The sequence below is a fragment of the Mirounga leonina genome, unplaced genomic scaffold (assembly GCF_011800145.1).
Source record: "Mirounga leonina isolate KUSES-001 unplaced genomic scaffold, KU_Mleo_1.0 Mir_97, whole genome shotgun sequence".
Taxonomy (NCBI): Eukaryota; Metazoa; Chordata; class Mammalia; order Carnivora; family Phocidae; genus Mirounga; species Mirounga leonina.
Genome location: NW_023270889.1, coordinates 5,066,941 through 5,082,291, shown reverse-complemented (window position 1 = coordinate 5,082,291; position 15,351 = coordinate 5,066,941). Strand labels below are relative to the sequence as shown.

The 15,351-nt window shown below is 38.1% G+C and overlaps 1 protein-coding gene across 1 annotated transcript; it reads right to left on the bottom strand.

Annotated features, from left to right (window-relative positions):
• Positions 1 to 5,455: 5,455 nt before the first annotated feature.
• On the bottom strand, positions 5,456 to 6,202 carry LOC118006503 (ER membrane protein complex subunit 4-like). Its single transcript, XM_034999191.1, has one exon. It carries the CDS (start codon positions 6,041 to 6,043, stop codon positions 5,507 to 5,509), a length of 537 nt encoding a protein of 178 aa, XP_034855082.1. The 5' UTR covers positions 6,044 to 6,202; the 3' UTR covers positions 5,456 to 5,506.
• Positions 6,203 to 15,351: the final 9,149 nt, after the last annotated feature.

Here is a 15,351-nt window from a genome sequence, read left to right as displayed (position 1 = left end):
GTCTTCCTTTGGGATGTGCTGTATCACTTACCAACCAGCATGCCAAACAGGATTTCAAAAGATTACAAAATACATTGTTGTATTTTAAACCATTTATGTTAAAAGCTTTACCTCCTTTAACAATAAAAAAGTGGTAATTGTGCCTAGACATTGAATGTTACATTTAGAATATATACCACATATATTAATACTCTTTCTCTCATCACTACTAAGTATAAAAACCCCAGAATTGCCTCTGACAAGGCACCCAGTGGGGTTTTCTCAAATATAATTTGTAAAAATATTGGACATTGTGGGTCACTTCTTCCTTCAACAAAGGCAATTTTTTATTGCTTTTGGTTACTTCATACTACTAGTTTTCCTTTGACTTCCCTGGTTAAACTTGGTTGTTTTGTATGTGAGAGTTCCTTAGATAATAGCATTATTCAGAATTTTATCTTTAGACTCTCCTCTCCTTCCCTTTCCTCTCCATCACTCCCCAGGTTTCCCTGTCCTGTACACTATCTCTTGGCAATCCTACTCTCATGGGCTATATGCTTGTGACTACCTAATCCATATCTCTAGCTCAGAATCTGCTCCCTAGATCCATCTATCTGCAACTACATACAAAAATCTTCCCCTGGATGTATTGCAAATACCCACATTCAATCCCAAAGTGCTCCTCCTCCGAGTTCTTCCATATAGTAAATGACATAATTCCTACACCCACTTTCCCAAACCAAGAATCTGAAAGCTATGCTGAATTCTGTCCCTGAATCATTCCATCAAATTCTGTCCATTGTGCTCCTTCTTAAGCTCTCAAATTGGTCTGCTTTTTGCAGTTACCATACCACCACCTTAATTTTGCTTTTATTGTTTCTCAGATTACTAGAACAGTCACCTAGCTCCAGATTCCCTGCCTTGAGTTTTGTCACTCCCCAAGCGCATGTCCACACTGCCCAGAATCGTGCTTCTGAAGTCTTCATGGAGGCCTTCTTGAACTGGCCTGTTCTCACTTTTCAGTGAGAAGTTTCTATCTACCCAGCATCTCACTATCCCCTCCTATCCATCAAAGTGATCATCAAACCTGTATTTCCTATCACTTTCTCCAGGCCTTTGGCCAGGCTATTTATAACACATTCTTTATCCCTCTTCCCTGGGATAACCTCCACTTGTTGTGTAAGGTTCAGCTTCAGAGTCCTACCTTCAGGGAAGAAACCTTGACTAGTAATCTATAAATGCCTTGGCTGGCCCTCCTCTCTGCACCCACAACACTTTCTGCTTCTCTTTGTTATTTTATTGTATCTACCAGATTCTTTGTCTGCTTTCCCAACAGAAGACTCAAGGGTAGTAGATAGGAGACCTTTGAGGAGCAATTCTGATCACATGTATAACTCCTGCCAGATTGCCAAAGGAAAGGATTTGGACAGAAGAGTCTCAGAAAGCAACTGAAATCGCCCCTAATCATTGTGGGGGCAAAAATGATCAAGTTTGGGGTTGGGAAATGAGACCCATTTGTGTTCACTAGTAGGTACAGCCAACTCACATATTGTGTTACATTGTACAGCACATTTTTTAGCATTTTCTTACTTGGAGATTGTTTTGAAATATGTGTTTTGTTCTCCTCATTCATTTTAAGCTCCCTGTGGTAGAAGACTTTAATCTCTACCAGATATAACATCAGAGGTCAGGCTCCAGAGTTGAAGAGTCAGGTTCCAGTCCCAGAAATTATAACAATCCCATGTGAATGTATCAATAAAGTGATCATAGGATGGTGATCAGTGAAATATAAATGGACTATAACTGAGAACTGTAGTTTGGGGTAGAGATTAAAAATGTTCTAAGGAAAATTTTAAGAAAATGAATAAAAGAAAATCTTAAAGAAAATAGGTTTCAAGTTTTTATATTGGAAAACAATTGAAAAAGACATAATCATGTTAGTGTTGAATTGCATATTTGTGTTAATTCATGATTTAAAAAAGAAACTATTTTTTTAAAGATTTTATTTATATATTTGACAGAGAGACACGGCGAGAAAGGGAACACAAGCAGGGGGAGTGGGAGAGGGAGAAGCAGGCCTCCCACGGAGCAGGGAGCCCGATGCAGGGCTCAATCCCAGGACCCTGAGATCATGACCTGAGCTGAAAGCAGATGCTCAACGACTGAGCCACCCAGGCGCCCCATAAAAAAAAAAAAACAACTATTTTTTTCAGTGTTATGACCATGTGGTTACTTACAGTAGCACCCTGCTCATCACTGGTATTCATTGGGAACAATCACATATAGATTCTTTGGCCTATATATTTGATCCCTTTTTTTTCATATTTGATCTCTAATACTATTCATCCTTTATAAGAAACAAGTATCTTTGGAGAGTAGCTAATTTCATGTCTCAGGGTAGGAAAAAAATCAATCTGGGTTTGAAAATCTTGTTTTTGCTACAAATTTTTCTTTCAGAAAATCTCAAAGGGTACAAAAAGGTAACACAGTCAGCATAAAGAATTCCCAGGTCAATTTGTGATGCTCGAATACCCCAAATAAAATAATAAGAATTTTAATTAAATGGAAAGTTGAGGTTGTTATATGAATCATAAAGTTGCTTCAAAGAAAAATTTATAGAGCATGTTGCAGGCTTGTTGTAATATAAAGGAAGGGTAACTATAGTAGGATATGCTTAATGTAAAACTTATTTTTAGTGAGCAGAAGAGTTTTAACATATAGACCTATTTTGTATCTTTTATTAAGTGTATGCCGACTTACAACATGTAGCTTATTGAATTTCTAGCTGTGTAAATAGGGTTGTGAAAAGTTTTACTTCTCAGGTACTGCATAAAATGGCTGTAGAATTCCTGAGAATGCCTGGTATTTAAAGCTGTTTTGTTTTGTTTTCCTTCATTGGTACTTTTGTGAGTTTCTTCAATGCCCATGGTGAGAACATTAAGCTATTTGTGTGTGTGTGTGTGTTTGTGTGTGTGTGTGTGTGTGATGTTGATTACTCATCTTCCTCTAGCTAGCCACTTTCCTTATCCTTAGCCCTGCATTTCTGATGGTCCAATATGCAGACTCTCTCCTTTGAGGTCCCATTTTCACTACAGGTGCCCTCTTAGGCAGCATTTAAAATGGCTCCAGATCTGTTTATCCTCACCTATGTGGCTCCACATCTGGTTTATGGGAAATAGTTATTCATCCTTCCCTTAAAAATTTTGGGAGTACAAACTGCCCAATGTAGATACTTCTCCTTTGCTTCTGCTGCTAGAGTTTATAGCCACCAATTGTTCCCTTGTCATTTTTATGACAGGTTTAACAAAAGCTACAACACTCCCTAGCTGCAGATGGCATATGGCAGCTTCTGTGAGAACTCCCATTGAAACCCTGGTCTTCTGACTTGCGACAAAGGGGGAGAGCACACTCAACTCCCCTTCTTTACCCGTTTAGATAGAACTGGGAGCACAGCTGTTCCTCAGGAGCTCCGTCTCACACAGCTCACCAATCTGTTTTCTGGCCTCAGTCTGAATAACGTTTATGTCCTCAGTCAGGACAAGGTCTTTAACTTGTTCTTTGCCATCCTTTTTGAAATGTCTGAATGCTAATCTCTCTCCCACATCATTTTGGGATCTGCAATCTATTGTTTTTGGGTCTCAGATACAATTTCATTTTAATATCCAGTTAGACATGTTTCCCATAATGCTAGTGCATTTGGGACAATATAAGGAAATAGCAAGAGAATGAGTTTTATAACACTGACCAAATTAAACTTTGAAAATGTCATTTTAAAGAAAGGTACCAGGGTACAGACTCCTTATTAGTCACTCAAGGTTTGCATCATTGTGACCCCATGTGGTGACTTCCAACTGATTGGTTGATAACACAAATCGAATACCCTTGGCATGTTTGAGATAATACAATTGTGTGTGTATTGGGGGCTGGAGGAAGTCTTGTAACATTGCTATAATCCAGAACGGTATTAAAATATTTATTATTGTGGGTCACCTGGGTGGCTCAGATGGTTAAGCATCTGCCTTTGGCTCAGGTCATGATCTCCAGGTCCTGGGATTGAGCCCCACGTCAGGCTCCCAGCTCAGTGGGGAGTCTGCTTCTCCCTCTCCCTCTCCCTGTGCCTCTCCCTCTGCTTGTGCTCTCTCTGTCTCTCTTTCTCGCAAATGAATAAATGAGATCTTTAGAAAAATAAAATAAAATACTTATTATTTTAAGTAGCCTAAAAATTATAAGGCTAGAAATAATGAAGAGATAAGCCCACAGGACTGATAGTTTTAGAAAGTAATGCATTTTAAATTATTGTATTTACGTATGTTTTGCCTGCTATTTTAAGTGTTTAAGAAAACTAAATTTTTAGGTTTTGTGGGTTTTTTTTTGTTTCTGTTTCTTTTTTCTTTTCTTTTCTTTTTTTTGGGGGGACATGGTTAGTAGACACTGTCAGCTCTCTAAAGAGATTATACTCTGCCTCAACGGAATAAATAGTAAAGAATTTGCAACCATCTTTAATCTACCACATTAACTATATGGAACTTTTCCCCCAGAGATTCTTTCTAAAAATTTTAAATGTCTTAACAAATTATTTCTCTACATGAAAACTATTTTATACAGCAAAGTTTAACAGATTGATTATTAATTACATTGCAAGCAATGGTTAGTATGCCTCTTCACAACATAAAAGTACCACAGACACTAAATAATCTTAGCAACAGCTAAACTGATTACACCAGAAGAAGAAAGTAAAATACAGAAATATAAAATTATATGAAACACCAGGGAACCACTCTTAGAGCCATCTCACTGTTAGTTAACCTCTTCAAGAACTATGCGTAAGACACTGTAATAAGTGTTTTGTCCAGATTGTCTCACTTATTCTTCATAAAACCCAATGAGGTATGGTCTAGTATTGTTTGGACAGTTGCATAATTGTACAGTTGTATATTTATAATTGTGAGGAAATGATAACTTGAATTAAGTAAATTGCCCAAAGTCAAAAGATTAAAAATGGCTGAATTCAGTCCAGGATTCTGGGACTAAACCACAAGGCAAAACCTGGATACTCACAGCTCTGTGTTGAACAAGGATTGTCTTGTACATGCTCCCTTATGGTAGTAACAAGATTAAGGAAGTTTCTGCTTTGTGTGTATTTTTTTTTTTTTAAGCATTGTTCTCAACCATTTGATTTATTGAAAGGAGATGCTGTTCTGGTTCTTGATTTAGCACCAACCATTCTTTTGTTTACATAGAGTTACAGTTTTATTTGTTGTTTTGCTCTGTACTGGAAACATAAATAAAGTTTTCTACATTATTTGCAATCAAGGGTTGTGGTATAGTTTCTTTGTGTATTTGGCATGATATGTACATTGTCTTTCTGGGATTCATCTCCTCACCATGGAGTAAAGAGAGCTTTGGGTTCTTTTCGGCATGAGTGATAATGTTAAGAATTAGTATACTGAGAAGGAGCCACTGGGCACAAAAAGAAGGTTGTAAATGAGATCCCAATACATAGGCACCAGGTGCTTCTTTCTCCTGTTCACAGAAGCAATCCTCCACCACTAAACTCCATCCACTCAGGGGGCTCAATGAAGGCTAACCAGTCTGATGCATGTGTAGGCAACAGTCCCATTGACTGGCACTTATAAACAGCCAATGCCAAACCCATGAGGTTTCCAATGAGATACATCAAACCCTGAAGAAGCTTTAGCATCTTGAAAGTGGCTGAAATGGCCATAAGTGCCTGAATGGGCCACCAAGCCATCATATACACCATCATAGTAGGGAAGATGGAGATCGTATTACCTGCCATGTACATGAAGAAGAGGTTCATGGGAATCTGCTTGAGGGGACCCAAGGCAATGTCCCAGCAGCGCTTCTCCACCAGGGTCCGCTCTGTCTCTTGCACGCTGGTATCAGACATTTGCTTGTCGAAGTAACCGACAGGGTACAGCAAGTCTCCCTGGCCACTGCCCTGGTCACTTTGGCTTCTGCTGCCTCCTCCAGGCCCGCTCAGCTCAATGGCCCCCTGGAAGCGCCGGCCTCGGTTGGCCACCAGGCTCCCCTGGGCCATCATGGCCACGGCCGCCTACCAAAGCTGTGAAGCTCCTTACTCTAAAGCAGGGGACCCAGGTCCACTGACACTGGCTACTCCTTGGTCTTACTCTGCTGTGTGTTTGTTTTAATATTGACTTTTCCTATTAATATGTGGTACTTTCTTCCAGTTCCTTCTTGAGTAAGAGACACACTGATTTTTTTTTTAGTGCTTTCAATTATATCTTGTACTTTTTTAGCTTAATTTTATAAAATTTAGAAATAATTATGTAGAAAAAAATCACCCATTATTTCACTTTCAAGAGTAAGTTGTTATTTATATATTGAACTCTTTATGACCTTTCTTCTACACATTTTCTACATTGTTTACACTGCATTGGCCATTTTGTGGCCTGCTTTGTATTTTTGTTTACCATATCATAAACATGTTCTAATGTTATTGAAAACATTTTAAACATCATATTAAAATTTTTATACTAAAGAACATTTCAAATATACACAAAAAGAGACTAGTACAGTGAACTCTATGTATTTGTTATGCAGTATCGAAGTAGCTAATAATTCATCCAAAGCGATTCCTACTCCCCTCTGCTCCAATTCCTACATCATTTCATCTAAACATTACTTTCAGTATTTGAATGTTATTCAGTCTCATCATGAACCGCATTTTCCCTATATAAAAAATCTAGTTATCATTGAAATCTCATCACAGTGTTCCTGACTAGATTAAACACACTGTTCTATGATTATATTAAGAAGAAAAAACGTTATTTGTGCTCTCGTATGAACATCTGTGCCATATGAAACTTTCTCTAATTAACTTCCATGCTGCTGCTGAATTCTCTAGCATGTGCATGACACATTGACATACCAAATCCATTAGGCTAATGAAAAAGCAAGGCTCTGGTATTAATCACTTTTGAAACCATAAACTCATAACTAGTAACGTTGAATACACGTGATAAATTGCAGACACAGTCGAGGGTTCTGAGGCAAGCATTAGAAAGTGAACACACCTTTCATCTTAAAATATTAACAGCTCTGCACGGTAAAAGTTTTCTTTTCATTATAGACTCAATTTGTTTTAACACTTCCATTGGCCCTCACCTTTGCCCCAAATAGTATTTATCAGCCTGATTGACGTTTCCTGTCCACGTAATGAAGCTAGTGAAAAATGCCTGCCCTCCAAATACTGCCTCAGGGGCCTTGCTAAAATTCTCTCAATAATCTTTTACATCAGCAAAAATAATTTAGGGGAAAAAAGTCTGTGACAAGAACTAGGGATTGTTTATGAGGTAAAAGAATGTCTTAGAGCCAAATGCAAGGATATCAGGTTATGTGACCATAGGCAAAAGTCTGTCAACAATTTCATTTAAAAACCCATTTCTAAAAGGTTTACAGCTCTGCTGATGTGGTTACCATGGGTCCCACTCTAACTTAAAAAAAAAAAATTGTGAACTTTTAAATTACATTTGCCAATCCATTTGGGCTGAGGACTTAAGAAAAAGGAAAACAGTAAAGTATTTTACCCTGAAGCATATTTACTCTTTCTACATTAATTACTTTTCCTGCAAATACGTGCTCATTCTAGAATTGAGATACAAATTAGGAACTATTTTTGCATTGTTCGCTCATTTTGCATTTAATTCTCATCTTTTCTCTCTCTCTCTCTAGTCCACTAAGTACATGGATGTTAAAATTGCACTCCGGTCCCATGTATTCACCAGTGTAATTTGGTTCCTATGATTTTTATTAACAAATATTTGCTTCCATTTATTGAATGCTTACCATGTGTCAGGCACTTTACAAACTTTACCTCAAAACTTCACCTCACAACCATGTAAGGTAGATGTTACTACTCCTTATAACAGATAAGTGAACTGAACATCAGAAAGATTAAGAAACCCACCTGTGGACACTCAGGTGCTTGGGTTGTGGAAGAGCATAGCTTTGTTTGAATACAAAGCCTATCTATTCTTGAATATTTTCTGAATAGATGATAGAAGGAGCTTGCTCTAATAATGCTCATGTCCTTATGCTACTTTGACTATTGATATAATAAAATACTGTTAATTTCAGTTATATCATGTCCTCTTTGGAAAATTTATAATTCAACTAAAGTATATTAAGCTGTCTGTATTTACAGATACATAAAAGTTAAATTTAGAAGCATCTTTAAAAACTAGTTTAGCCCAATACAAAAAAAAAAGTTTTCTTATTCTTTCAATGTTTTGGTTTTAAATCTAAAATATTCTGTAGCTTTGACCTCTGCCAGAGACATGGAAATTAGCAACTACCATCTGAACCCTTCCCATCCCATCTGCCATGTCTAGAAAACGAATTCTAATTTTATAAAAGCAAAAAGAATTTTAGCATCATGGTAATTAATTATTGCTTTTAAAACACTATTAACAAGTCAGGAAACGACAGATGTTGGCGAGGATGCGGAGAAAGGGAAACCCTCCTACACTGTTGGTGGGAATGCAAGCTGGTGCAGCCACTCTGGAAAACAGTATGGAGGTTCCTCAAAAAGTTGAAAATAGAGCTACTGTACAACCCAGCAATTGCACTACTGGGTATTTACCCCAAATATACAAATGTAGGGATCCGAAGGGGTACATGCACCCCAATAGCCAAACTATGGAAAGAGCCTAGATGTCCATCAACAGATGAATGGATAAAGAAGAGGTGGTATACATATGCAATGGAATATTATGCAGCCATCAAAAAAACGAAATCTTGCCATGTGCAACAATGTGGATGGAACTAGAGGGTATTATGCTAAGCGAATAAGTCAATCAGAGAAAGACATGTATCATATGATCTCACTGATATGAGGAATTCTTAATCTCAGGAAACAAACTGAGGGTTGCTGGAGTGGTGGGAGGTGGGAGGGATGGGGTGGCTGAGTGATAGACATTGGGGAGGGTATGTGCTATGGTGAGCGCTGTGAATTATGTAAGACTGATGAATCACAAACCTGTACCTCTGAAACAAATAATACATTATATGTTAAAAAAAAAAAGAAGATAGTAGGAAGGGAAAAATGAAGGGGGGGAATCGGAGGGGGAGACAAACCATGAGAGACCATGGACTCTGAGAAACAAACTGAGGGTTCTAGAGGGGCAGAGGGTGGGGGGATGGGTTAGCCTGGTGATGGGTATTAAAGAGGGCACCTATTGAATGGAGCACTGGGTGTTACACGCAAACAATGACTCATGGAACACTACATCAAAAACTAATGATGTATGGTGATTAACATAAAATAACAAAATTAAATTTAAAAAAACCACTATTTCACTTAACCTTTGCTTCAGGCATTTCTCTGGGTTCATGGTTGTAGCTGAAATACGTCCTTTCTTGGTTCTTTTTAGTGGGGCTCTGTTGGCATCAAAACCCTTCAGTCTCTTTATGTCTGATTATGTCTTGATTTTGTCATGAGAATTTGGATGGGTTGTAGAATTCTAGACTGACAGCTATTTTCCCTCAACATTTATTGTTGCTTTTGAGAAGTCTGTTGTCAATCTAAGTGTCTTTTCTTTAAAGGTAAAATGTCTTTGTTAGGAAATATGACTCCAGAGGTAACTTTTACTGTTTTTTCTTTGATGTTCTGAAATTTCACTGTAATGTGTTTAGATGTAAATTTATTCTATTTTTGCTTCTTGGCATTTGATTTTCATGTTCTATCTGAGGAAACAAATTTTTAAAATTCTGAAAAACACTAAATGAATGTCTCTTTTAATACTGCCTTCTTTCTTTTTTTGTCAGGGAGGAGCAGAGAGAGAGATTGAACAGCAAGCAGACTCCATGCCCAGCACAGAGCCTGACTCGGGAATTCCATCTCACGACCCTGAGATCATGACCTGAGCTGAAACCAAGAATTGGATGCTTAACCAACTGAGCCACCCAGGTACCCCTTAATATTGCCTTCTTATCAACTCATCTTTTTTTCACTTCTCATTCTGGCCTCCATGTCTCTCTCTTAACTCTGCTTTCAAGTATTAAACAAGCATTTTTATCTCTCTATATTACTTTCATTGCTACCATTCAGTTTACTAATTATCTACTTATCTCTCTTTTTTTTGTCCGTTGACTTTTTTTATTTCAATGTCAAAAATTTTTTTATTCCCAGGATTTCAAATTGGTCCTTTTATTATTATTATTATTGTTATTATTATTATTATTCATAGCCACCTGCTTTTTTCCCTGAAAACTTTTCTTCTTCTTTTTCTTCTTCTTTTTATAAATATGGATATGGTACATTTTTAAATCTCTGCTAATACATCATGTATGTATAGTTTTTAGACTGCCGTGGTGTTTCTAATTTCTCAGGAGTAAATTTCCTATTTATAAAATGTGTAAGTGATCTTTCATGACCTTGATTTTCCTCATGTAGTATGGAGTTTTAGTTTGTAAGATTGTTCCAGGTCTTTCTTTTTAACCCTTTTTTCTGTACCTGTTTCTCCATATCTACTGATTTTTCAGTTGTTTCTACTTGGCTACCTTGAGGTGCAGGTGTTAGGTGGGTGGTTTGATTGTGAATCTTTGTTTCCTCTTCCACTATATCATTCTCCATCTCTTCTAACAATGGTCTGCTGAGATAGTGATTTTGATTTTGAGTCTGACCATATCTTTCAAAAACCTAAACAAGAGAAAGATACATTTAATATTTTTTAAAGATTTCACCTATTAGATTATCTTTCATAAACTGAAACAAAAATTCACAAGCCATCTTGAGCAGAAATTTTACAGTGACATATTAGTTAGAATCATAAGATCACATAAGGTCACAAGAAACTTTTCATTTTATAAAAAAATAAAGTTCAAATTCAGAAAGGACAAGGAACCTACATGATGCCACACATTTGGTGAGTGGAATACAGAAAACTATAAACCAATTCTCCAGACTTTTCACTTCTCTACCCCACATACTTAATCCTCCTTGTGCAAAATGCTCATTGACTTCTGAGAAGAAAGGCTGATGTTACTTTCATTCAAAGAAATAGTTGTCTTAAAATATCTCCAATTATAGATTACTGTTGGTCCATAAGGCTGATTTGGCCTGTACATATATGTGTTTGGTTCACTTAGAGTTGATAGTTTACATGATTTCTACTACTAAAAGTGAAAGATAAAAAAAAAAAATTCAGACGGGAACACTTGGCAGCTGTAGGCCACAGTCTAGCCTGACAGTAATTACACAGGAATGAGTAACTACTGTGTCCATTTCATTGGAACATCGTTGTTCCTTCACCGCTCCCCATCCAGCTGCCTTACTCATTTATACCCCTTGCGTCTCCTCTGAGTTAGGGATCGCTGGTCTCAATGCTCACAGTGCTGTAACGCATCATTGAATTTTCATGTTTCTGCTACAGTGGTGCCTCACAAATATTTACTGTAAACACCTCATTACACATTAGTTTTACCAGATTAAGTATTTTCTAGTAAAGCAAAGTACTTTTTAGTAGACATTATTTTCTAGCACCTGGCGGAGTAGTGGCAGGTGCGGGACTTCTGCAAAGTTAGACAGCAGGGAAGATGGCTTGGGCACCTGGGGGGCAGATGCCAAAGAATTCAGGAGCCAGACCAAGGCAGAACAGAGGGTGCTGATGGTGTGTTTCGCTTTCTTTCTAATGGTGCTGGGCACTTGCCCTAAAGCCCTTGTGCTACTACTAGGCAGCATAAGGTCTCTGTCATTTCCTTGCCCCTTTCCCGGGAGGGCACAAATACTCGTGGGACTCAGGGTCTCTCTAAAATTGAGTTCTAGGGCTAAGAGAAACTACCTCGAGCCGGAAGGTCCTCCTCATTTGCCCTCTGTACCAGTAGCCGGGCCTCCTTATTTCACTGGGGGTAAATTGAGGGTTAAGTATCAGAGGAATTAGAATGCACATCGGGCAGCAGCCAGAAAAATACCTCTCCAGCAGCAGCTGTTGTAAGAACTACCCTGTTTGGTGTAGAACTGATCAGCAAAAAACCTCTCAAAATGATTGTTATACCTTTGTGTGTGTGTGTAACTTTTATTAAGACCTTACAGTTACTAATCTAGTCTCTCCATTGGCAATCCTGGCCATACATTTCAGACTCTAAATGCCATTAGCCAAACTTAATAGTCATTTGGGTTTTCTGCCTCCTGGCTATCTTTAGCTCATTATATTGGAAATCACCAGTCTGAATTACTGTATATTTGTGTATTTGTACACATACATAGAGATAAATTTCCGCTGACATCCAGTAATATTCCTCAGAGAGTGTGCAGATAATATGGAGTACAATGTGGAGGAAGTTTTCTTCATGGCTGCAAACTATGTGTAGACCCTCTTCTGTTTGCTCTTACGGCATCTTATGCTGACATCCATGTGGAGCTCACCAAATGTATGTGTTTCCTAGGGCTGCTATGACCAAATAACATAGATGTGGTGCCTAAACAACAGAAATTTATTTGCTAACAGTTCCAGAGACTGAAAGACCAAGATCAAGGTGTTAGGAGGTTTGGTTTCCGTTCTTCCCTTAGCTTGTCAATGGCCATCTTCTTGCTGTGTCCTCGCATAGCCTCTTTGTGTGTCCAGATTTTCTCCTTTTATAATGATACAAATCAGGTTGGACCAGGGCTCACCCTAACAACCTTATTTTAGCTTAATCACTTTTTAAAGACCCAATCTCCAAATACAGTCACAGTCTGAGGTATTAGGGGTTAGGACTTCAATATATGAATTTGGGCTGGGGCACGCAATTCAGCCCATAACACCAGGCATATTGCATTTGGTCACTTGATCTCTCTCTCACTAAAAATGAACCCTTGAAGGCAGGAGTCATGACATACTTATCTTTGTGTTCCTTATATCCATCATTTTTTATTAAAAAGTATTTATAGAACTGAACAAGCTCACAAATATAACTATGATGTTTTGTGGCTTTTTTTTTTAAGATTTTATTTGTTCATTTGAGAGAAAGAGAGAGAGTGCACAAGCAAGGGGAGAGGGAGAAGCAGACTCCCTGCTGAACTGGGAGCCCAGCGTGGGGCTCGATCCCAGGACCTGGAGATCATGGCCTGAGCTGAAGGCAGATGCTTAACCATCTGAGCCACCCAGGCACCCCTGTTTTATGGCTTTTAAAGAAGTTTTATCTGGTCCTGACATATTTGGTTGGGAATGATAGGTGTCCAAGGGACTTATCTACAACTAAATTACTCTTAAAAAAAAAAAAAAGATTTTGGGCGCCTGGGTGGCTCAGTTGGTTAAGCGATTGCCTTCGGCTCAGGTCATGATCCTGGAGTCCCGGGATTGAGTCCCATATCAGGCTCCTTGCTCAGCAGGGGATCTGCTTCTCCCTCTGACCCTCCCCCCTCTCATGTGCTCTCTCTCTTTCTCTCTCTCAAATAAATTAAAAAAAAAAAGATTTTATTTATTTGACAGCGAGAGCATGGTGGGGGCAGATTCCCCACTGAGCAGGGAGCCCAACGCAGGGCTCAATCCCAGGACCCTGGGATCATGACCTGAGCCGAAGGCAGAGGCTTAACTGACTGAGCCACCCAGGTGCCCCCTAAATCACTCTTATAAAGAAATTCCAGATCTAGCCATATATTCAGAGATAGGTGAGGAGTGTAATATTCTATTTAAAATGAGTGGTGGCAGAAAATAACACAAGGAAAGAAATAATAAGAGAACATGAAAGGATAAATATATATTGGGAGAGGCTGGTTCCTATGTCAGATAAAATAAGCCATTGTCTATACCTTCAAAGGAGTCATAACTAACTTAGAAACAAATATGTTCAAATGCTTAGGAATCCGTAGGAATAAAATATGGACAAAATTGTATCAGTGGGTAGGAGTTAGCAAGTGCTGCAGCATTAACAGAGACCAAATTCCATTGTGGTCTAAAAAAACGGCTGTGGGTTTTGGTGAGCAAAAGTTGTGACTGCATTGAGGACAGTAGGTTAGAGTTGGACTTTTAAGGATAAAGGGGGAAAAGCAGCACAATTTAAATTGTGCTTGGTTCCAGAATTTGGAAATCAGGGATGGTGAAATTATCAGGAGGCAGTTGAAAAAGAAAAACCAGCATAGTTTTCATAGCACAAATCTTGTAATTATTTTATTGACTAACATATTTGCCTTTTTAAAAATGTTCTTTCAACTCTGAACAATGAACTGTCATGAATATTTCAATCATAACATAAATTAAGTCTACCCGGCATAAGCTTAATGTTTTCAAAGGATAAATAGCTAATTAGTCATAACAAAATGACTTATCCTTCTGTCTAGCTGGCATTGGAGTTAAAGTTCTGAGATTTAGGTCATGAATCATGAGGTGATGGGTTCCCCCTACCCCAATCATAAGCAGGGAAGAAAAAGAAAATATAGAAAAACCCATAAGATGTTTTGGATGTCAGTAATCTACTACTGTAAACTCATAGGAAAATTCCTGTTCGCTTAAAACATGACATTTGGCAAGTACTTTATGTCACTTTATCCTATACACATGCCATGGCATAACTTAATTTTTTTCTTATCTTTTTAGCTCTAGGTGTTGTTTCCAAATCTTCATGGTCAAATGACAGTTTATATTGTCTTCAACAGAAAAATCAGCCCACACTTTAGGTACACCTCTTGGAAAATATGTGTCTGTCCATTGATGTTGGCTGAGTTTTTCTTTCTTTCTTTCTTTTTTTTTCCTGACCTGGCATGGTTTACACTTCTCTCATGTTTATCTTAGGAGGTATATGTCCTAGCATGGAATGCAAATTAGGAGTACAGAGCATTCTAAACTAGTTTCCGTTTGACATTATTTAATAACAGATTATTATGATTGCTTTAAATAGTGTATGAGGTATTTCTTGGAACTCAGGTTTTACATTCATTTATTATAGTTTTTTCAAACTTTGTTATAGATGATAGTAATTAAGATTATTTTAAATGTTTTACTAAAGGTGTATTACAAACCAATTAAGAGATAATTAGATTCTAGGAATTTACTGTATGCTTTTATAAGGAGTTGAAATCCCTTTCTTCTGCATGCTGTTCCTTGGAGTGTTTGAACTCAGAGTCATTCCTTATTCTACCTCCACTCTGATCCCCCCAACCCCATGCTCAACTCCATGTATTTTAGGGGGGTGTCCAAGATGATCTTCCTCAATCATGTGTCAGATAGCTTCTGGGTGGATTTGGCTAGCAGTGGGCACTATCAGGAGATTGGAGATGAGAGAAGGGAGAGTCCAAGGCCCACCCTTTTTCCCTTCCTTCTTTCCTTCCTTCCTTCCTTTCTTCCTTCCTTCCTTCCTTCCTTCTTTCCTTCCTTCCTTCCTTCCTTCCTTCCTTCCTTCCTTCCTTCCTTC

Bases quoted from the DNA above. Each gene is read 5' to 3' on its own strand.
- LOC118006503 (XM_034999191.1), bottom strand. From the start codon at position 6,043: ATGATGGCCCAGGGGAGCCTGGTGGCCAACCGAGGCCGGCGCTTCCAG.